This window comes from Uloborus diversus, chromosome 10 (genome assembly GCF_026930045.1).
Source record: "Uloborus diversus isolate 005 chromosome 10, Udiv.v.3.1, whole genome shotgun sequence".
NCBI classification, from domain to species: Eukaryota; Metazoa; Arthropoda; class Arachnida; order Araneae; family Uloboridae; genus Uloborus; species Uloborus diversus.
In genome coordinates, this window is record NC_072740.1 from 95,776,016 (window position 1) to 95,801,298 (window position 25,283).

Sequence of the window (25,283 nt, forward strand, 5' to 3'; positions counted from 1 at the left end):
ATTCAGGGGTCATACAAATTTGAATGCCAGTCATTTGGGCATTCAAGGGTACATGCCCTCCCCCTCCTGAATTTTAGAAACACAATAAAATTCGGCATTTTTGTGCATATTTTATTGTTTTTCCTATAAAATGCATTACACACAAACCCTTTGCCCCCCCCTTCCATCCGGAAACATTTGCACTAATGGGTCAATATTTAAGAGCAAAAATAAGTTGTAGGGATTATAGGGCTCCTGCACTTCTTTTGGTAGAAATTACAAGCAGGAGGAGATGTAATGACTAAATCCACACAGCGTTCAAATAGTTCATGAATGAAATCTAAACAATTAAAGTAATCTTTTAAACTCATTAATCATTTTAACAAGTAAATATTTGAAATACTATTTCTTTTCATTGCTTATGAAATTAATTTTTAAAGCTTATGTCCTAGTAGGTGCCTTATTCTATTCGGATTTAGAGATTTTTACTAACACCCAAACAGCTTCAGAAAATTTTGGCATCTAAAAGCCTATACGGGTCATTCTCCAGAAAACGTAACTTTTGAACGCAAATATTTTTCAATTTTGAAACCTTTTGTTTTCTTTTTTTCAGTTCTTACATGAAAGTGTTACCTACTAGAAGTAACCATAAACAATGGTCCAGCTAAGTTCCAATTATTTTACTCATGAATTAAAAAAATGAAATTATACCCTGTTCACGGAAATTTAAAAAAAAAAAGAACTTTTAATGTTTAAAAATCGAGGCCAATTTAATATCAAAGTAGTAATTTTGTTAATTGAGCAATCAGCTATTTTAATGATTAGTGGGAATATAATATTAAGCTCTCTTAGTTAAAGTACGGCTTAATTAGTAGTTTCAAATATATGTTAAAAAATAGTATTTAGTAAATTTGAGGATAAACTAGCAATTTATAATTTTGGTACAATACCTATTGATGATGAATTTCTCCTCCATTTATTTTCACCTCAGAAATAATAACATTGATAAGGTCTGTCACGGAGGTGAGGAATTTGCCATTAATATAGGCCTAATCGATACATTTTTCAGGGAAAAAATGTTTCTTCCTTGCTACAAGCTGCACATAAGCATATGAAAACATGTTCAGCTCTTTTTTTACATTAATTTACATCCCTGCAATTCAAGTTCACAGAGGTGAGAAGTCAGAATAACCACACTAAGTTTTTCAAGCAAAATCTATGTATCTTTTTGTTTTCCGACAAATATCTCACAACTTCAACTATGGCTGAAAATAAACAAGGATGCTCCCTTGTATCATGGAAAATAAAATTTGATGTCATTACTGTCACGTGTTAATGAGGAATGGCATTTTATGTTTAGGTAATGGAGGTGAGAATTTATTGTGTGACATTACTTCCTGTAATACTAAAACAAACTAAAACACAATATTAAAAAAATAAATATACTTTAACAATTAGTATTTGAAATACTTATGAAAGGAATAATCAATAAATAAATATATACTTTTAATTAAACAAGTAATTAAGTAACATAAACAGTCACACAAGGTGTGTGACATGCCACGGAGGTGAGAATTCACATGTTGTGAATCAAAAATGTACTAAAATAAAAATTACTATTAAAAAATTGTTAGCAGGATTAAATAGATATATTTTTGATGAAATAAAAAATCAGTGCTAATTAAATTGTTCCTTAAAGTTTTTACTGTGAAAGGCATGTGACAGAAAAGTTACACTTTTTGAAGATTGACCCATATACTTCAGCCCCCCTAGGATGGTAGTTTGTACCTTCGCCTGGCAACAAGCATTTATAAATAATAACAAAGAAATGTACGAGATATGTCCCGAAGGAATGGTAAATATTTTTAAATGAAGTAAGGAGAAAATGTTTTAAGAGGTGCTGTAGATAAATCAGCATAAAAATCAATCAACAATAAAACTGTTTTACTAGAATATTAAGATAAAAAGACATAAGGAAATCTTTACCTTTCTATGTTGGAAATATATTTAGTTTTGAAACCATAAGCTGTGTTAAATTTTTCTGACAGCTTCCCTTTGAACAGTACTCCATCATTGGCAAGTTTAACAAAGATCCTCCTAGCAACTTCACCCATATACATGCCAGATATCATTTTCTCGAACCTATTATAAGAAAATATATTTAACTGCCCAAGTAAGTTCGATGCCAACTAATGATAAATACACCAGCAATGAAAATTACACAAAACACACAGAAAAATTTAATAATCGTAGTAATTTTCAGAAACATGAAAGAACCAGTAGTTTAAACAATTCACAACTCCAATAAACTATAGGGGACGCTGCAGCCACTGTCTAATGGCAGATGAAAAAGGTAAAACAAACATATGCCGTGATTTATAACTTGCATCTACGCTTCGTGAATGGCAGTAATTTTTCAACGTGTTTGTGGGAAGCTTTCTTTTTCATTCTTCTGAAATTACATTACACCATAAACTGTCTGAAGTCTGTAATTTACCCCAAAGAAAACACGTTGAATGGAATGTTTTACCTTTTTCTTTAGTATTGTTAACCACGGCAAGGTAGTGTATTCGAGCTCTGGAGTTGTGAATTGAAATATACAGGGTCCGCAGACTTCCTATTTTTTTCTTACTTTTTAAAAATGTTCACTAATTTTCCTGTTTTTTCCCTTTTTTTTTCAATGCATAATCTTGCTTTCGCCTTTTAACCCATACTACTATATTTTTGTGCACCTTATCCACAGACAGTGGCGGATCCAGACGATCCTGTTGGAAGGGGCGATAGAGTAATGCATAAAGGGGGGAGGGAGAGGGGACTAATGAAAATAAAATTTAGAAAAAAGTTTAAGAACCGAAGCATGTTTTTTTATATTTTTTGGAATAATGTGTATCGCTCAAAGAGTTTGAATGAAAGTTATAAGTGTTTCGAGTACCACACACACAAGAATGAAAAATTGGAAACAAAAAAAGTTTCCATACTAGTCTTCTGGTTCTATTATCTAATCTAAACCTTTCAACTTTTGATTTGTTTGAGGACTCGTGAAGTGTTCCCAGTAGCTATTCAGGTTCTCAATTGTACTTTTTTTCCTTATAAAAGAAAAGTTGCAGTATCAAAATGGCATCTCTTTTTACCAGTTTTCGTACCAAACATGATGAAAAACTAAAATTGCTTTTGTAAATAAAATTTGAAGATACTTATGGATTTCTTTGTTGTTCAGTTGTCTTTGTTGTTCAATGTTTGCGTCTAATGCCTCAAAAATTGTCCTAAAGTTTAGAAAATACCCCTTCAATCTCCAGATTTGAACTTAATATAACATATTTAGAGATATCTAGAGGCTAGATTACGAAAATACGGCTTTGAAACGAAAATAGAGCTAGAAACAGTAAGATGCGAAGTGTAGTTGAACACTTACTCAGAAATTAAGCAAAAACATGAAAGAAAAAAGAATGAAATCTATTCCCAAACTTTTAAAAGGCGTTGTTCATACTGAATGATATTCTACTAAATAATAACTTAATAAAAAGTTAAATTATTCAATAATATGTAGACATTTTTTTAAGTGTACAAAGACTTTTGTGAGATAAAATTTCCGGCACTTTTTGATTTAAAAAAAAAAAAAGTTTTAATATATTTTTTTTTAAAGTTTATGTAGTTTAGTTGAAAATTGATCAAAGATCTTACAATTAAATACCTATTCTGAAATATTAATTCTAACCAATGGATAGGGTCCTATTTCATTGAAAGTTGTAGGTGTATGAACAATTTTGGGAGCCACTGTATATATATATATATATGTAAGTATGCAGGGGCGGACTAGCCAGGTCCTCGACTGGGTTAACCGCCCGGTGGGCCACTTCAAGCATTTTTTTTATTAAACTCAATACATTTAAATTCACACCTAACATTTTTTAGTGTCATTAAAAAATAAATAAATAAAAACATGCAATTTATTTTAATCTATGTAAAAAAAGCGTTTGGAAACAGGTTTATTTTTTCCCCACCCTAAGCACGGCCCAAAGTAAATAGCCGAAGTTCACTAGGTACGAACGCTTTCCTCTCTTTTATCAACTTTCTCTCTAGTTTTTAGAGTTCTAGGGGCCATGGCTCCCACATTGAGGAAACGGGAGGGGGCCAGAGAAATTGGGGTCCGACATGGCTTGGAAAAGCGCCTGGGACGAAAAAAAGCGGGTTATAAACTCGTATTTGCACTTCTGTTAACAAAAATTGAAGGGACTTGCACCATTAGACAAAGCGGCCCTGGCACTGATATAAATGTGTGGATCATGCTTTGGGGTTTGATACATGAGCATATGCAGGGGGAGGGGGCGGGCAAAGAAGGGACAGCTGTTGGCCCGGTTCCAATCCTGAAGAAGGTCCGAGATTTTTAAATGAGGGGTGAAATAGATGTAGGGACTTAGGGGGTAAACAAGATTGAGGGGGACCCGTAAAAGTCATTTGTGACGAGTCCCAAAATTTCTGTGCACACCCCTGGTATTCACTGGTTGCAACAGATTCAACTAAATGCTGTCAGTTGGCAATATATTTCACTGCTCTATTGTAAATTATTGCTATACGAGTATTTTCATCTCCGAATCGCATACGGGAAAGCTAAAGCACGTCTGGACTACGATAAACTGCATCTGAAACAGAACAAAATTTCGACTTTGAGACGCTCCTGAATACAGGTGGATTTAGGACTGAGTTCCGGGGTGCTGGGGAGGGCAAGGTTTAAATCTTTTTATTTATTTTTTTTTTGAGCTACATTAGTTGAGGAGTAATTTATCAAAAGGGAACATGTCAAATTTTTTGAAAAATTCGTTTTATGATATTTTCTAAATCTTTCAGACGACCTTTATCAAACCACTTGCTCTCAAGAAGTCCGAACGTGGAAAATCCTATTTTATTTAAGGGTAAAGTGTGGCTTTTTGATCAAAAGGTAACAAATCCGTCCTCTGAACGTTTTATTTTGAACAAAAGGGGACATATCCTGAAAGAATCTGTAGTACGAAGACTTTTAGATCAAAAAGGAACACATGTCCAAAATCCTCAAATTTAATACACTACTTTTAGGTGCTACAACGGGAACCAAATGTAAGATCAGACCTCTGCTTTCTAGTAAATAATGTGGGAAAGATACTAGCCTTTTTACCGGACACCAATGTTATTTGTTGGTCTTACCAAAAATGAGTAAGTCTGGACTTACTTAGTTCTTGGTTTTTGCATCAAGGCCCTCAATTGTTTTTCAGATTTAAATATCAAAAAATTGCCAGACAAAGCTTCGAACCTTCGCCGTTCCCTTAAAGTCACTAAAGATAGCTTAAAATTTCACATTTTAAAATTTTCGTGGGAGAGCTCTGTAACCCTTTTATATGTACTATAGCCAAAAATTGATTTCAGTTTCAGAAAAAATGCCCTGAGGGAACCAGTGTTTCCCCCAGACCAGAAAAGGGGCAGTGCGCTCTCAGATAAAAGGGTACTGTTTAGAGAAGTTTTGTAAGACACAAAAGGTGCATCTTTTACTTTTTGGTTTTCTAGTTACATACAATGTTATAGTAATTATTTTTTAAATATTGAAAACCTTTTTGATGTTTAGTTTTAAAGGTAATGCAAAAAATATTCAGAGATATTCTAATCAGATTCTTGTGGATAAGTTATTGAAACGAAAGAGGGACATTCAAGGACAGACTTATGTGAATCTTTACCTTTTGAAAAAAAAAATAGCTTTTGTGCAGTTTTGTCTAAACTTTTAAGGGGCAAGGAGAGATGATCAAGTTAAGGCTCAAAAGTTAGCTTAAAAGCAGAAGGGTACAGCGTCCTCCTAAAAAAACTGGGGGGAAACACTCGAGAAACCAGTCTGCTTTTTTTTAATGTTTTCAAACACATTATAAGATTATGTTTTTAAAATTTCAATGTCGAAAAATTAAGAAGGAGAGTCGCCGGATTCCCTATAGTAACTAAATGCTGTTTAAAATTGGGTAGAGTATACTTCAGTTTTTAAATGCTTTCAAATAAGATCACTGAGCATCCTCCTTTCTCAAGCACGATCAATGATAGTTTTTCGTTTTTTAATAGTTCAAAATCGAAGCGTTTATGCAGAGAGTTCCCGATGCTTCCCTGTTCCATTAATTTTACCAAGGGTAACCTAAAATTTTATTTCTAAAACTTCCCATTTTGGGGAATTTTTGGGAAGAGCCCTTGACATTCTATTGTAAACAAAGATAGCCAAAAAACGACTTCAATTTAGAAAAAAAAGTTAAGAAAACAAAATTGTGGGGGAACCCTTTCTTTTTCCTATTTTCAACATTACCGATAGTTGCAAAATTACCCTTTTTGACATCAACTTTGAAAATATTGCTTGGAAGGGAACTCTAGAACCCCTTCCCCCCAATTCTTTTCGCCTTATGCCTATACAGATCAACCAATTTCAAAAAATTTCCGGGGGAATTTACCCGACTCCTCCCTTTCCTCGTGTCCTTCCTATGTTGTCAGTATAGAAGCCTAAAGATGTGCCTTTTCAGACTTACACCATTAGTATCCTTTGAAGGCACATAAAAAAGTTAGCTTTATTTTACGTTTCACAAATTTTCTTTTTTTTAAACTTTAAAACTTGATTTAGAAACTTAAAGGGAAATAAGAACTATAGCGGTAGTTTAATGTCTTTGCTCGGCTCGGAAGAATCGAGATCCGGTACTGGTTAATTCAACTTTAATTTACAGAGGTGGGCCAAAATACTCTTTTGCCGACTGAGCCAAAGTCAGTCAGTCCGCCCCTGTATGTATGTATATATATGTATATATATATGTATATATATATATATGTATATTTGTATATATATATATATATATATATATATATATATATATATATATATATATATATATATATATATATATATATATATACATATATAAAAGGCAATGTGCAAAGTGTCGAGGGACAACACAACTATATGGGAAATCGTTGGTGTACCAGAAAGAAACATCCAAATGTATTATTCTTTTTTGAATGCACATTTTCAATACTTACAAATGTTTTCCTTTATTAAGTGAAATTTCATCAACTTGATAATCATATTCTGTTCTTAGAAAGTTAAGGCATCCATTATCTCCAAATGCTCCCCACTCAGTGTTAATTATTACTTGCTTTGGAGGGTTATTGTCTCCAGTCCAAGTTTCAACATTTTCTAATCTTTCCATGTAACAAGCATTGGTTCCAGTACCTTTATAAAAGGAAAAACTAATCTGAAACTGTAGTGAAATACAGTTCGAATAAGAAAGGGCAAATAAGATATTTAATACAATGATTAAAAAGTAATCTAAACTAAAAATATTTATTAATAAGGCAAAAAGATGAGCAATATTAAATTAACATGAAAATGAAGAAATGGATATAAAATTTCCTTTGAGACTAGCTGATACTTAGTCATAAGCTAGTATATATAAAATCTGTGACTATTACATTTCAGTATGATTTTTTAAAGAGATATGCACACTGGCTATAGATTTTCAATTCATGGCTTACACACAACATACAAGACAAGGTCCTTCATTTTATTCACAGGTACAATTTTTCTAGTAAATATTAAGACTAAAATAGTAACAAGAACCACTTTATTTGAATAGTAGTTTGTTTGAAAAAAAGGTAAACTAAATAAAATTACAGAACATTAGTATGTATTAAAAACCTGTAGTTTTACAAAATAATACTTCTTTTTTAGCAGTATACTTACCAACTATTAGGCCCACTCTACAATCCTTATTCTTATGAGCACAGGACATAAGTGTACCAGTTGTGTCATTTACAATAGCAACACAATCTATATCAACATTCTAGAAGCATAAGAACAAAACCAATAAGCATTTAAAACCTTATTACCATGCATCAGAAAAGAGAGTTGGAGCAAAGACTGGCAGATAACATAAACAGGAATCCCAAGAGGTTTTTTGCATACGCTAATTCGGGGAAAGTTCGAAATAGTCATATTGGGCCACTGGTTGATGAGCACGGAATTTTAATTCAAGACGATAGTGATATTGCTAATGTTCTTAATAACTTTTTTTCGAGTGTTTTTAACGATAACTGTATCTCAACAGTTGACACCAACAAGACACAAGCTATAGTACAGCTTGAGGACTTTGTATTTTCCAGGGATGACGTTTTACTTCATTTGAAAAAAATTAAAGGGACTAAGGCTCCGGGGCCAGATGATATTTATCCAAAAATTTTAGTTGAATGTGCAGAGGAATTAGCAGATGTAATCGCAAACATTTTCAATGCTTCTTATAATTCGGGGACAGTGCCAGAGGACTGGAAGCTGGCTAATATTACACCGCTCTTCAAGAAAGGGTCAAAAGGGAGTGCGGGAAATTATAGACCTGTGAGTCTAACTTCGGTGGTTTGCAAAATTTTTGAAACATTGATGAAAATTAAGATAGTAAATTTTCTAGAGACTAATAATCTATTGACTAGTTTTCAGTACGGTTTCAGGAAAGGTAAATCTTGTGCAACTAATTTATCACATTTCTATGACAAAGTTACCATGGTTTTGGACAATAAGAAGCCTGTAGATGTTGTTTACATTGATTTTCAAAAAGCTTTCGATAAGGTACCGCATGTTGCTCTACTTAGCAAATTAGCTGATATAGGAATAGGAGAGAAAACTTTCATTTGGGTAAAAAACTGGCTGACCGGAAGGAAACAAAGAGTAGTTGTAAGAGGAAATTATTCTAATTGGAGTGAGGTCTTAAGCGGGGTTCCTCAAGGATCAGTGTTAGGGTCTGTTTTGTTCATTGTCTTTATGAACGATATTCACAAAAATATTTCTGGGAACATGAATTGTTTTGCTGATGATGTCAAAGTTATGGGGACTGTAGAAAATGATGAACAAGCAATTCAGCTGCAAGAGGATCTAGATCATATTACGGAGTGGGCTGATAAATGGGGTATGGCTGTTAATGTTGGGAAATGTCAAGTGCTACATTTAGGGCATGGAAACAAGTGTACAAGTTATTATTTGCAAGGTTTAGTCATTAGTCAGGCAGACAAAGTTACTGATCTGGGGGTCTTAATAAGTCAGGATTTAAAGTTTAGCCAACAGTGCAGCATTGCTAGCAACAAAGCCAATAAGATGCTTGGGTTTATCAATAGATCTGTTTCAAATAAATCTAAAGAAGTTCTTCTGCCCTTATATAGAAGTTTGGTAAGACCCCATTTGGAGTATGCTGTTCAGTTTTGGTCTCCTTATCTTAAGAAAGACATTAATGTATTGGAAAGGGTTCAAAGGCGGGCTACAAGGCTAATAAGTGGACTTTCCCACTTAGATTATGATTCCAGGCTTAGAAGGCTAAAAATGTACAGTCTTAAGCAAAGAAGAGACCGAGGGAACATGATTCAGCTGTTTAAATTTATTAAAACGAAAGATGTTACGGGGCTAAAGTTTAGCACTGAAAACAGGACAAGGGGTCATTGTTTTAAGCTATTTAAATCTCAGGCTAACATGGATATTAGGAAAAATTATTATTTTAGCAGGGTAGTGGAACCTTGGAACAGCTTACCGGAAGAGGTGGTAATGAGCAAAGGAGTAGACAGTTTTAAGAGGGCCATTGATCTTCACTGGGGATTGTAAATTGACTAGGACCAGTCTAGCTGGGCCCAGAGCCTGTTGCTGGTCATCACTTTTGTATTTGTATTTGCATTTCATTAAAAAAAACTTTTAATAAACATCATGTGATATTTAATTTGCCTTCTTTAGACAGATATGTATAGTAGGACATGTTTTAAACATTATTAATGATAGTGGGGACCAGGAAGCAGCTTCTGTTTTCTGCTACCATGAAGTTAGAGCACTGTCATCTTATTAGTAAGGGTAATATAGTATGTAAAGTTGCACAACAAAAGGCAACTTCCGTCTGCAAGCAAGAACCTAAGGCCTGGTTTACCAATCAGTCCAAAATTATAGACTATATAGAAAATTAAAACAAAATATAGTATACATTTGTTTATCACAATGTTTGAAACAGAGTGATTGGACATGGTGCATAACAGCAGTGGTGTTCCCATAGGGTATACTCCATATACTCTCTAACATTTTTAGACATGTAGCGTACATGCTTAAGCTTCAAAAATTTTCATATTGTGACATATTATGTATATGATCACATACACATATTGTGCATAATGGATTACTGGGAGTCTACCCTCAAAAAAATTGATGGGAACATCACTGCATAACAGACCGGTTTCAATAGACTAAAAATTTAAATTGAAAACATCGACTCCATTTTTTGGAAATTCTAATTAAGCTGAAAAATACTTTTCTTACCCCTCTCCGTTTCACAGCTTCACGCAACAGTTGCACAACATCTTTTCCTTGAACACCACAGCAATTGAAACCTTTTGTCCAATTAACAAGAATAGCGCTAGTAAGTCCCTTCTGCAAACAAGGGAAACTGAAAGTGAAGCCCAAAGGCAATGTTCTATGAGTCAAACCAAGCTGCTCTAAGCAATGACCTAAACATTCTGCTATATGATCAAAAAGCTGAAAAAAAAAAAAAAAAAATTGAGCTTAAATGCACAAAGTATCTATCATAGTTACTATTTTCACAAATGCTGAAAATGACACTGAAATTATCCCATGTGGTATTAATTAGCACATTAAATACAGTAGACCCTCATTTTACGCAGATTTGATTATACACTCTTTAAGATTCGACACCTTTATTTTATGCAGATGAATTGATTTTACGCTGATGCGGCAATGCAAACATAAAAATTTCCCTTCTTTCAATACACAACTTCCTGAGCTTGCAGATAACCCGTAATACACTGCTTTTTGGAGTGCTAATAGGCGAACTTGGGCCACTGGAGGCATTTTTTGTGATTGGTTCCACAGCTCTTTCCAGAAGTTATAAAATTCACACAATTCCGAGCCCACTGGGAGAAGAGCTTTCAGATGAAACAAAAGACAACGAAGCCAAAGAGGACACTGACATCGATGACACACAACCAAAAGCTTTCACCCTGAAAATTTCGAGCCATTCCTCGACAATGGCAAATGATCTTTATGATCTGTTAGTCAAGGAAGATCTTGTCATAGAAATGATGTAAGTGATTCCGGAAGCGTTAACCCCCTCACTAAGAACTATGGAGAAAAATAATTAATGACTGCCGAAAGAATATAACCAGCTCTTAATTCATGTTCTTTATGCACATTGTGCATATGTTCCTGAAAAAGTGAACATTTAACTTATTATGTATACTTATCGATCACTAGAATGCAGTATTTTCCATTCATGGAAAAGTAACCCCTATTTTAACATCACTATTAAGTCCTAATTTACATGTAAAACGAGGGACTACTGTACATATTACATTTGACTTTAGTAGAAGGGGCAGAAAGTTTAGTTCAAATGGGGGGGGGGATGTACTTATGTTCAACCAAAAGATGAGTTGAAGATCACTGAAGTTGCAAAATTAGTAAATTATGAAAACTATAAAAATTTCAAAAACTTTTAACAGGTTGTAAAACTTAAACCATTTTAGATTCTCAAAATTCCTTTATATGCTTTCTTAAATGCATAGAAAGAGCAAATATGTGAAATTTTATCAAAATCCAAACCTGGGATTAACCACGTTTTTTTTTAATGGTTAGTTTTAAATGGTATGAAGGAACAACTAAAAAATAATAAATAAATTATTAAAACAATGAATGAAATGAGAATGAAAATACCACAAAGCTTTCAAAATGATTAAAATATTTTTGGGATGCAAAAGAATTTCAATCTCAAACAAGGTACGCAATTCTCTGCGAGGCACATGCTATGCTGGCATACTTTCAAGCCATATGTTTAAGGTGGAAATTGCAGTGGATGAAGATCAAGGGAAGAAAATAAGGACTGAAAATATCTAAGAAAAATCAGAATCTTTTCGGATTTATAAGAAGTAAGGGATCACTCTGAGGGGTGAAAAAAAAATAGAGAAAAAGTTTACAAAACAAACATAGAAAGCCAGAATTTCTGTAAAAGCCAGAAAAAAAATCACTTTTCTGTATAATGGTACAGTGATATATGTCCATAAAATGGTATATTTTCATATAATGGTGCACCATATTTATAAAAAGGCGTAATATATTCATATATATGAATATAGTGTAATAAATTTTTAATATGGCCAATAACTGGGATAAAGTTAGTCCAGTTACTGTCAATTTTTGTTTGTGCGTAGACTTTTTCTGAAAATATATTTGAAAACTTGTTTGTAAAGAATAAATAATTAAATACATTAATACTGTATCAAATTAAGTATTTTTTATGTATACCAAAATATTTTATTTATTTAATTTCAAACATACAGATATAGAGTCATGTGTGTGTATATATATATATACAGTGGTGGACAAAATTATAGACTCAATTTTTTTTTCTTTTGTTTCAATTATAACATGACTCAGTTTAAATTATTTTCATTGAAGTGAATATGAATAGTTGAAGAAATAGTTCTAAAATTAGTACATCTTATCAATTAAATTAAAAAATTCACGAAATTAGAAACTTTGCAAATTTAATATTTTATCATTACGTGAAACTTGGACAAAAGTATAAACTCAAAGGTAAAAAATCCAGGATTACGAGAAAGTTTCGTTCGATAATGTTAATTTAACGCCATAGAATGAATAAATGTTGCCATCAGTGTTTGCTAAAAGTTTTATTTTTGGAAATTAATGAGAAACATATAAATGCACCGCTGGACAAAATTATAAACTCATTTTTTTTTTCCATTTTTTCAATCATAATTTAACTCAGTTATTTTTTTTTTGTTCCAGTTAAGATAAATAACTGACTTAATAGTCCTAAACTCAGTATAACTCATAAAATTTATAAAATAAATAATTTAATTAAAACAATTCTTAACTTTAATATATTCATAACACATAAAGCGTGCACAAAATTATTAACTCAAAAGTAAGAAACTCTGAAGTTTGGTAGAATTTGATTCAAATACTTAATAATTTAATATCCAAAAATGAACCAATGCTGAATTACAAAATTACAAACTTACGATACTGCGTAAACGCAATTATAAGCTGACAAAATAAAAAAAAAAATTTGAGTTTAAATAAGTTACATTTGCAATTACTTTAGCAAAACAAAGCAGAGATTTATGAAAATGTAATTTTGCTATTAACATGGACAAATTGAAAAAAAAAAAATCAATATTTGAAATGTTTTAAAAATTAACACTGCATTAAATCTAGCCATCAGTGTAAACTACTAACTTTTAAAAACGATTTTGGCCACCATTTTTCTGAGTTACCTCGAATATGCGGCTAGGCATAGATTTCACAAGAGTTTCCAACAGCTGCAGTGTCATATGGTTCCATGCTGAAAGTATTGCCCTTTTTAATTCCTCTGTGGTTTGGTAGTGGTGCCCATCATGATAAACTTTGCGAACCATGGTCCCCCAAAGATTTTGGATCGGAATAAGATCCGGACTACGAGCTGGTCATTTGATAACTGATACCCCAGCGCTTGAACCATTCTTTTGTACATTTCGCTGTGTGTACACTCGCGTTATCTTGCTGAAATAACCAGTTACCTACAGGAATCAGATGAGCAAAAGGTAAGAGATGATCTTCCAGTATTAATTGGTAATCTTCAGCGTTCTGTCTTCCATTGAGAAACGCCAATCCTGCTTTACCATGCTGAGAGAAACCAGCCCAAACTATTATAGAACCTAAATCAAAGTTTCGGCTAAATATGTGTTGTTCTTTTTTTCTAATGTCATGCCAATAGTATCTTAAGCCATCTGGATCATCCAAGTTGAATTTTTTTCATCGGAGCAAACAACTGAATTCGACATTTTTTCCCAAGACATATGTCGCTGTGCAAATTGAAATCTTTCAGTAATATGCCGAACCTCCAGCTTTGGCTGTGATTCATTTTTCTCCACTTCATATTCTGAGCTTGTTGTAGAACTCTTCTAACTGTCCTAGAGCTCACCTTGAGTTTTAAAGTCTTCAGAATTTTGCTGGAAGAAGCTCCAGTGTTTGATGCTGTGCGTAAAATATATCTTCAATCTCTCTCAGTTTCGAATGCCTTCCCATCCTTTTTCTTTTTCCATAACTTGGGGGATACTTCAGTACATTTTTTACTGCCCCTTGGGAGCATTTAACTACATTGTCAATTTGGCGCTGGGTTTTACCAGCAACTCTGTAGGCCACAATTTTTCCTACTTGTTGCTCTGTAAGTTTTAAACCTTGAGGCATTTCAAAATTCTAAAAATAAAATTCTACCAAAGTTCAGAGTTTCTTACTTTTGAGTTGATACTTTCGTCCAGGTTTCATGTGTTTTTCGCAACTTCAGAGCTCGAATACGCTACCTTGCGATGATTAACAATATTAAAGAAAAAGGTAAAACATTCCGTTACACGTGTTTTCTTTGGAGAAAATTACAGACTTCAGAGAGTTTATGGTGTAATGTAATTTCAGAGGAATCGAAAAGAAAATTTCCCACACGCACGATGAAATATTACTGTCATTCATTAAGCTTCAAAACAAGTTATAAGTTACGGCATCTGTTTGTTTTACCTTTTTCATCCGCCATTAGACAGTGGCTGCAGCGCCCCTATTGTTTATTGGAGTTGCGAATTAAGATATTAAAGTTAAGAATTTTTTTAATTAAATTATTTATTTTATGAAGTTTATGAGTTATATTGAATTTAGGACTATTTAGTCAGTTATTTATCTTTACTGGAAAAAAAAAATTAACCGAGTTAAATTATGACTGAAAAAATGGAGAAAAAAAAATTGAGTTTATAATTTTGTCCAGCGGTGCATTTATATGTTTCTCATTAATTTCCAAAAACAAAACTTTTAGCAATCATTGATGGCAACATTTATTCATTCTATGGCGTTAAATTAACATTTTCGAATGAAACTTTCTCGTAATCCTGGATTTTTTACCTTTGAGTTTATACTTTTGTCCAGGTTTCACGTAATGATAAAATATTAAATTTGCAAAGTTTCTAATTTCATAAATTTTTTAATTTAATTGATACGATGTACTAATTTTAGAACTATTTCTTCAACTATTCATATTCACTTCAATGAAAATGATTTAAACTGAGTCATGTTATAATTGAAACAAAAGAAAAAAAACTTGAGTCTATAATTCTGTCCACCACTGTATATATATAAAGGGGCCAATAACTATTCCATTTTCCTATAAATTATATAAAATTGAAATTTTACCATAAAATTCAAAAAGTTTGATCAAATAATTTAATTAGTTTTTTTACAAAAGCAATTGCTTGAAACAAGAAAAAACAAAAAAACTAGGAATTTCCAATACGTTATATCTCCAAGGTGTTTTTTTTTTTCTACTTCAATGCCATACTCCATCAATACTTGATCAAATTTAATAAATTTCACTTTTAGCAAAAACTCAACAGAAAACTCACATTGCGGTTTTTTTTTTTTTTTGAAAAAAAGTTGGTGTATTTTGTTTTTTCTTTAAGCATTTCTTTAATGTACAGCGTCCCACGAGTGAGAACGTGTGGCTCAGATGGTTCGAGCATTGTGCTAGAAATGCGAACCTGAGTTTGATCCCGCAGTGTGTTGAACTTTTTTAAAGATTTTTTCCCCTTGCGTTGATCTTGATCAAGTTTCCGAGAGTATGTAATCTAATTTCAGTGCAGGATACTGAACCACTTTTGTATTGTTCCATTAAAATTAGAAATGAAAATTCTTATTTTAGCAAGGTAAATCACAGTATCATAAATATTTCTTCTTTTTGGTGCTTTGTTCATACTTTTTAAAACTACAAAAGTACGGCATTAGGTTATTCTATTTTTCACTGCCATTGAAGAAAAATAAACAACTGATATTGCAACTGTTTTTTGAAAACATACTATAAAACACAATTGGATTTTAACCACTGTCAAGTGGGAATGTTTTGAACAGGTCAGCTAATAAAGTCTATAAGGATTACTGTTTGCTGCCATGATTTGCTAATCCATTAGTTGCATAGCTAATACTACTTTTCATTTCTCTGATACATAGAAAAAAGGTTTTGATTTTAATGTTTACATTAATACACTGTATTTTAAATTAGGAGAACTAGCTTCACATTAATTATCTTCGATGGTGTATTAGAGTGGAGAAAATACAGTCAAACTTGCTTAAAACAAGAGCGAAGGGACTGCTATGTTTGCTCGTTATAAAAGAGTTGATACCTACTAAAAAAAATCATAAAAATTCACTTTTTTTGAAGAGCCTGTAGATTACTAAAGAAAGTTTCTTTTGAAATGTCTAACTTTGTTTTGCCTGCTATTTTTTTTTTTTTGGATAACACTCATGACCTAAAAAACATCATCACATGCTTCGAAAAAAGAAAACAATTTCTGGCACATCAAAAACCATTGAGCATCTTTAGGATTGTTAAGTTAAAAATTCTTCTCACTTGTCGTCACTTTCATTACTATTGTTATAAAAAAAAAAAAAAAACAGGTTGGGTATACAGAATATACTTATTCCTTTGAAACAAGTAGCTTTTTATCATGACTGTCCATTTGTGCTTTCTTTAGTAGATGTTACTTTATTTTCTCCTAGCAACTCATTTGAAGTTTTATAACTAACTCTTACTTATTCAAACAAGTTATAAAAATCAAAAAATAAATGTATCGTCAACAAATGCTACATGAAATAAAATTAAAGGGACTTCAGTATTACAAATAAATACCAACCTGTTCTCCTGATCCAAGCATGATTGATTGTGGAATTTCATAAATTTCATTTATCATATTAAACTGATCTCCATCCAGATCTATGCACAACACGCGAAAATTTGTGCCACCCAAATCAAGAGCAAGAAATTTTCCTTGTTCTAAAAAGATAAAATACATATATTTCACAATCATGGTTTAAAGCAATACTTATGTGTTTCTAATACAGATATTTGTTAGGTTTAATTAAAATGTACACACACTCACATCACTTCACCTTAATTTCGAATATCATCAAACATTTGATTTTCAACTAAGTAATTAACTTTTAAATGCCACAAACCACACTTGAAAACAAAAATTATTTACAGTTGGTATTTTGGCTGTTTAGGTCTAATTGTTACTATTGAGTTTCACTGTTGAGTTAAATCTTTGGTTTAATGAGATATCTATATTCATAGGTAATCCAATTATTTGTTGCTTAGTGAAACTTTTATAAGTTCTTGTTTGTTTCCAATGGGGCTATGTAAGAAGCCATCTGGCCTTGACCTAGAGCACACCCCAACAAGGCATCTGTCTTTCATGTGACACCATTAAGGGGCTGATTCATGACACGTAAGTAGTTTTTGACGCCCAGTTTCCACCAGATGGAGGCACCTGGGTTCTCACCTGAGCTACAAGTTCTTGTTTCCCAGTTTCTTTTGTAGGTATGTGTGAGTAAAGTAATGAATTTTGATGGAATTCATAAATTTGAATTCACTCTAAAGCTAAGTATTAACGAAAGGAAAGGCTTTCATTGGTATATGAAAATATAACCGCTGTAAAGTAAACATGAATAAAACATGAATGCATTTGGATGTGGCAGCTGTGTGTTAGCAAACACTGATCATGGTAGATGGAAGCATTATATAAATCAAAAGCAAAAATAACCATGTTAAATTAACTATTAAATCTTGCATTTTCAGGATTTTAGAAAAAGAATGGGACACAGTTTTGCTAAAATTTTAGGACAACAGATATCAAGAGCTTTAAAGGAAACAAAGTAATTTTTTCAACCTCCTTCTTGAAAAATATGCTGTTAGCTTTTTTTTTTCTTGAAAGAAAATCAGGAGTGATTCCAAATTTTGTTTTAACATAAAATAGGCTTGTATTGCGAATAGCTTTCACGCTCTCCCCGTTTATTTTTTTGCATTTTAGTATAGAATTTCCCCTTTTTTTATGATCATATAAAAGATATCACACATGAAAACATGTCTTACTAATCAAATAAAAATTTTTCAGCTGAAATATTGAGACTATCAATCACTAGTCTTGAACTCCCTTACCCAATTCAAAATTTGTAAAATATCACTATAAGGGTGGGAATTTTGTTTTCTAAGGGATAAAAATTTCCTAAAATCAGACAAATGTTGAATTTTACTCGCTCACTTTCCTATTCAAACAAAAAAAGGAAGGCCAAATGACTGGCAAAAAAAAAAATCCAAAAACAAAAATAAATCAAAAAAATACAAAGAATTACACAAAACAAACATGTGGTTTTGAGATGGAGAAATATGTCTGTTACCCCTCTTCCCCCTCCTGAAGGGTGCAGGCTACTTTGAATAGAGCAATACTTGTTTGATTTTACTATTTTTTGTCTATATGCAATTGCAATGTGCACAGTACAAGTTTACAATTTGTTTTTTAACTTCCAATACCACCTTTATCACTGGGAAATGATTTTTTTTTAATGTGCGCCAACTTGAATTTTTTTTTTCTTTTCAAGAATATTTGAAGCTAATGTTTAAATTTGGATTTTTTATTTTATGCATTTGTAGCAACAAGTCGAGTTCTGGATAAAGTGGCTCCTAATAATTTAAAAGGTATTTACAATTCAATTTGGCACTGGCTATTAACCGTTTAACCGCCGAACTATTGACGGATGATCAAATTTGAGTAATTTTTTGAAATTATATCTATTTATGTCTAGTAAATACAGAAATAAAATAAAATTTCCAGAAAAAAATTTTTTACTATGTTTTTCAGCGTGTTCCATTTTTGGAACATTGGCGCTTTGCATGAAGTTTTTTTTTCAGAGAATTTTTTTTAACTAAGAGGTTTTGAATGCGGTTTTTAGCATACTTTATAAATTAATATTTTAAACTAATAAATTAATACTTTAAAAATAATATTTTAAATTGCATTTATGCACATATCAGAATTCAGAAAATCCAATACAGAAATATCTAATGCCCATGATATGAAAGGAAGAATTGCATTCCTTCATTGTATCTCTTGATAAGATGAGGTTGTGGCACATCTATCTTGCATTTCTGCGCATTTGAGTAACATTTTACAGATGCAAGTGGCTCATGTATATGAAAATTAGATGCTAATGTAACCACTGCATTATCATTCCAGCTGCACAGGTACACTGATCCATCAGATCGATAATCAAAATTTCCTCGAACTTCTTTAGAAAGGGCTTTTTTAGATTTCAGTGGACAATGGCCAGTTCAGTTTTCACGAATTGTTCCTGTTGCTCGTACACCTTTTTTGATAGCTGAGAAATTAAGTCATATGATGTAAAAAAGTTATCAAAGTATACTTCATGCTTAGACGTGTCAGTCAAAACTGATAATAGATCATTTACAACTCTGGATCCTAATTGCACATCAGGGGATCCTTCTTTTTTGCCTGAATAAATCTCCATCGAATATGGGTATCCACTTGAAGAGCACAACATCCAAATTTTGAAGCCGAATCTTATTGGTTTTCATCTAATAAACATTTTACATGAATGCCGACCGTAGTAGGGAACCATAGATTCATCTATGCTCAATTTTTCATGAAATACACCAAATTGTTGAAGGTTTTTCCACAATTCTTCGTAAATAGGGTACTTTTCTTAGTTTGTCATTTTGTTTTAATTCATGGTTGTCCATCAAATGAAAGTTTTTTATTTTTCGAAAACGATTTTGAGGCATAACTGTTGGTACAATTGGCACAGATGTATCTTCTGCACTGCTCCAATACATATCTTCAGAAGGTACAGAATGGTACCCACTCAATAGCAGCAAACCAAAAAATTGTAGGATTTCATCTCTGTCAACATCTATTCTTCCTCAGTGATATTTCCTGGTTCATCAGGGAGTAATTGGCATATATCTACATCTGGCAAATCCGAATCTGACAATGTCTCTAAATAAGCCACAGCTTGTTCTATAGTAAGAAATCTTGTAGACACTTTTTAACATTTATGAACAGTTGGTATACATCAAACAGAATTTCGTTTCGCTCGAAAACAAAGCAAGCAAATTATTGAACTGCATTTAAAATATGAAGAATAAAATGCTCACTAATATTATTTTTTATTATCACGTAACAATGTAGCTTTCCGAGCAGGTGTGGATTCGTCGCCATATAGTCCGTCAAACAGAAGACTGTTATTATTTTCTTTGCTAACGAAACGTCATATCCTTTCAAAATATAAACTTACTTGGTTTTGCCAACATCTACATCAGAGTACATTCAAAATTAGAAAAAAAAAAAGAAACATATTACAAAAAATGAAATTTCCCCTTTGAAGTCGAACGATTTACTTCTTGGAAATTTGACTCCCGAAAACGCCAATGTTCCAAAATTGGAACATGCTATTTTGAAGGGGTACACCTTTCGGAAATATCATTGTACATTTCTATAAGCATTTTAAAATCATACATTAAAGTATTTTTCACAACTATAATAAATATCATCACGTTTTCTGAAAAAGTCAATTTTTGGTAAATTTTATCAGAAAAAGTTGCAAAAAGCTAAAAAAACACTCATCTTTGAAAAATCGCAATAAATAATTTAAAACATATAAACAATCAAGCAGGAAATCAAAAAATACTTTGAAATAAGACTAAACTGTGTTAAAAAAACTTGTTTATTTTAACGTTATTTCTTGGGAAAATTTTCACTTAAATATGATGCTCCATTTTTGGAACATTGGCGGGTAAACGGTAAAAATTTAATTTTTCTGCACATGTGTCATTTTCAATTTTTCTAGGGTGTATAATGCAAACTTCATCGGAAAACAACAAAAAACACATATGAAAAAACAATCATTTTTTAGAGTCAAGAGGGCAATTGAACATTTAAATGACCGCCTTGATTTTTTGGTATACCATTCATCCTTTTATACCGTTAGATCATCGCCATAAACGAACAGGAGTAGCAACATAACACCTGCTTTTCTTAACAAATAAGTGCTTTCTGCCACACACATCTCTGCACAAGGCTTCAACTGGAATACCGAGACGTGACATAGAGATGTAAAATTTCCGGAAATTTTAGAATGGTGGAAAAAGTTTTTTTACCGGCTTTTTTTCGGGAAAAATTGATTTTTTTATGAATAAGAATACTGTTTCTCAATCGCTCTGTGTTTCTTGGAACATATAAAGGGTTAAGCATTAAAAAATATATGCAATCTACCTATCTTCTTTTTCTGCTTGACAGAAATACACATAAAGCTAAGTTTAATTAGAAAAAAAAAACCCTATTTGTTTTATAACTCAGAGCTTTCTTGGTCATACACCAGAAAAAAGTCAAGTCGTCATTCAACAAATATTATTGAGTAAGGTGTGTCCAATCATAACAATTATTTTCTTTTTTAGATTGCCTTTGAAACTTGAAATAATAATAGTAATTTTTGACTTTAAATATGATTGATATTGTTTGAAATAAAAATATGATTTCCCTCCCTTACAATGTAACTTTACTGTCTGAAGTGAAAGCTATTGAGTTTTGATTTTTTCCAATCTAGTCTAAGCCCAAATCAAAACTATTTTTTTTTATTTATTTTCAACAGAAAACCCAAACCAAAACTGTGTAATGGTTTCTAAAGCTAAACCAAAACTTAAACTGGAGTTTCAGTTTATTCATATGTTCGTGCTAAGCACAGCAGTAAAAGTAGTCACACCTACACTTTTGAACAACACTGAGTTATTATAATCAAGTTTTTCTGTGTTTCGTATTTTACTTTCGTAATTTACTTTCATTTCATTGGTCATTTGATCAAGAACCATTATTTAAAAATTCTGAAAAAAAAAAAAAAACATCTGAATCAAATACATGGAAGAACCAAACTTAAAATATTTCAGCTTGAGCTATACTGCAGATTGCACTTTTGTGCTTGGCACAGCAGTATACAGAGAGCGGCAAAGAAAAAAAAAAGGAAAAACTCGGACAGAGATTGCATCATCAAATGGAAGTAAAGTATTTTCTGTTAATGAGTGTCTTATTTCTGTCTCTCACTTTATTAGAAGAAAATAATTTACAATATATCTCCTAGTTTATGTATTCTTTTTCAGTTTTCTTACAATTTTAAGCAAAATAAATACTATTTTAAAGTTGTTTAACCAAGTAGAATGAAGATTCATTTGCTTGTTGTGTCTCGGCAAAAAGTATTTGATGCAGTATGCCACTTCAAGTGACTTGGAAATGATAGTCGATGTCCGGAAAGTGTACTAAAACGAACAGTGAACATTTCAGTTAATCGTCAGGTCATCCAAAAGCGAGTTCAATGAAATCCTTGGGTTCCCACGAGAGAAGTCGTTCGTAAGATGGAAATTTGCGACTGATAAGTGGGATTAAGGGCAAAAACAGCTCAAACAGAAGTTTTACGAGTTCCAAAAAGTTCAGGCATTCGTATGACTCCAATGACCAGAAATGTTTGAGACGGATCACAAGTCCAAGATGGAAGAGATACCTTTCCTTGATTTACCATTCAACCAGCTCATAAGCCCTAGAACAATAGGATTTGGTGTGTAGACACTCCAAGCACCTAAGAAAATGTTAAACATCGCCAAAATCCGAAGTCAGGATTTGTTTGTGATAGAATCAACACAAGCAGCAAAAAATCTCTGGTTTTTTGTGGATGAGGGCCATAAAATTAATCAAAAAATGTACTAGAAGGACATTTTAGAAGCTGTTGTTCTTTTGTCGACCTAACAGCACTTCAGCACAGCAATGTAGACAGGACATTTTAATTTGATTCCAGACCAGTTCATATGGCCATAAAGACAAGTGGTGTAAGGGCGTATTTTTTTTTTTTTTTAATGTTATCCTTAGAGTGAACGCTCTAATCGCTAGACCTCAATCCCATTTATTACACTGTATGGCCTGTTTTAGAGTCAAAGGTCTACCCTAAACTACACATAAGTTTGGACTCTCTGAACCAATTGCTCTATAGGGAATAGGATTGATTAAAGGACTTGCGGCTCTTGATTGAAAATTTTATCAAGCAATTGCACCTCTGTATTATTTCGAAAGGCGGGCAGTGTGAAACCAATTTATTTATTGCTAAAGGTCTTCTCGTAATATTTTTTGTGTTTTGTAAATTTATTTATTTTTAATGAAGTTACATGGAAAATTGCTGGGGGAGGGGGGGAAGGGGTGGCGCACCTTGTGCTTTGGTTCTCACAGTCAGCAGAAACATAGTTCTGTGATGAAAGCTATGCTTGTTTGTATTATGAGGAAAGAAAATAAGTTCTTCAGTAACGGTATTGGTTTATATTTTTTTGCAAAAAGTATAGAATGTTTTTTGATCTATATGCAAATTATATTATCATAGAAGAACTTGCATTGTCAAATTTAGACAGTATTTTAACATACAAGGAGGAGGTGGGGGGAGGAAATAGCATCAGAATTTAAGTATGAGAAATTTCTAAGCAGTTTTAGCTGAAAATTTTAATTAAAACTTCCTGAAAAGTTGAAAAAATTAAGTTGAAAAAATTCATTTTTTCAATTTTTTTGGAGTGGAAATAAACTTTTTTGAAAAAAAAAACGTTTTTTTCTGACTGGTTTCATCACTAGATGTGAGCAATAAATAACGTGAACAGACATCCCAATTTTTGCAGGACAGTCCTGCTTTTTATCTCACAGTCCCACTCACTGAATGCCCTGCTTTTCCCTTAATGTCCCGCTGTTCAATCCCAAGTTACACTAAGTCGGAAAACTATAAAATTAAACTAAATTTTCCAGCACTTTTTTGCACATTCATCATTAAATTTAAAAGATTTTCTTTAACTAAAATAAACTTTTTGTCATAATTCAAGGAACTTTTAATTCTTGAGAGGTGATGAAAATATGTTAAGGAAAATTATTTCCAGTAAATATGACTGACAAATTTGTGGGCATAAATTTGCTGTATGCTTTCGTTATTGACACCATATTGAGTCATTTTTCCAACTTCAATTCTTTACAGGTATACCTGAATAATATCTCATTTATTAGTTATGCTCTTATTTGAAAATTCAATAATAATTGCTATGATTTCAGAATATCCATATATAGCAACGTTAAAAGAAGCTTAATTTTTCTTTATCTATATCCAACCAATTGCGGATTACTAAATTTGCACAGGACTACCTCTTAGGCATCAGAATTGGAATTTTAGAGCCCTTTGTCCACTACAAAGCTAAAAGGGAGCCTTTAGAGTGTGAAAAAACCATGAGTGCGGGAATTAAAAAAAAAAATTGCTTTTAAGAAGTCAATAATTTTTTTCTTCTCATTACAGACGTGTATATTTAATTTATCTTGTGTCCAAGGATAATAATAGGACGAAAAGAATGAATAATAGAATATTCAAACCTAAAATCTGTTTTGATTAGCACAGAAAACTAGGGAATTCAAGATTATTTTTTTCAAAACACTTTACAAAAAAATGTACTCTTATGTACTCTTTGAAATTAATATCAATTAGTCATCAATGGTCTGTATGAAGACCTTGAATGGGAATTAGCTGCATAAACCTGCAAACTTTGGATCCTGACCCCCAACAAATCGAAAAAACTCGCTAATTACATGCCTGTGTAAACAAACAAATGATAGAGGTTTAAAAACCCTTTTTAGATGCTTTTTTGTGTTTTTGCCCCACTGTGGATCAAGGGGCTTCATTCAAAAATATTTTTTGTCTGAGATATGAAAATCTTCAATTTGAAGACACATAGATCCCATGAGGAAAAATACTTTGCCCCCCTCCCCCCCCCCCATCAGTGATATGTCCTGATTTTTAGTTTGAAAAGTCTGGTCACACTAGCAAAAATAAATAAGACTTGACAGAAAAGTTTATATCAATTTAAGAGGAATTAACACTCTTTCTGTGGAAATGCAGCATAAATAAATGAAAATTTTAGGATATATAGGACAGTTCAAAATAATAAGAATTTTAGGACAGTTTTAAAAAATAGCAGTTTGAGGAAATTTAGGTCAATTCTGACCACTGATTTTTAGTGAAAATGATGAAAATAGAGTCTTTACATGGCATGAGGATCTATTTTCAGAAAGTTTTTGTTTCCAAATAGAGCACATCATCGTTTTGATATCCTAAGAACCAGGGAGAAAAATAATAATTTAATCATTTTGCGTACGATGAAGTCTGCACTAATGCTAACAATATACATGTAAAGGTAGAACACAAGGGTAGAACAAAAATTGAAATGCGGTTGAAAGAATGTGCAAAGGGACTAGGGTTGTAATTTGGCCGACTTGTTTATAAAAAAATTGGGAACCCAGAAGAAATAGGACAAAATCGAGAATGTTGGACTAAATGGACAAACTAA

At 32.3% G+C, this 25,283-nt stretch overlaps 1 protein-coding gene across 1 annotated transcript in view; it reads right to left on the minus strand.

The window, feature by feature from the left end:
• The window catches only part of LOC129231784 (hexokinase-2-like), a 45,804-nt gene that overhangs the window by 7,505 nt on the left and 13,016 nt on the right, over positions 1–25,283 (minus strand). The window contains exons 3-7 of the mRNA XM_054866151.1: positions 16,720–16,859; positions 10,301–10,516; positions 7,709–7,808; positions 7,006–7,198; positions 1,966–2,121 (exon numbers count right to left, since the gene is read on the minus strand). Coding sequence (XP_054722126.1) covers positions 1,966–2,121; positions 7,006–7,198; positions 7,709–7,808; positions 10,301–10,516; positions 16,720–16,859 — 805 coding nt within the window. The remainder of the gene's footprint in view (positions 1–1,965; positions 2,122–7,005; positions 7,199–7,708; positions 7,809–10,300; positions 10,517–16,719; positions 16,860–25,283) is intronic.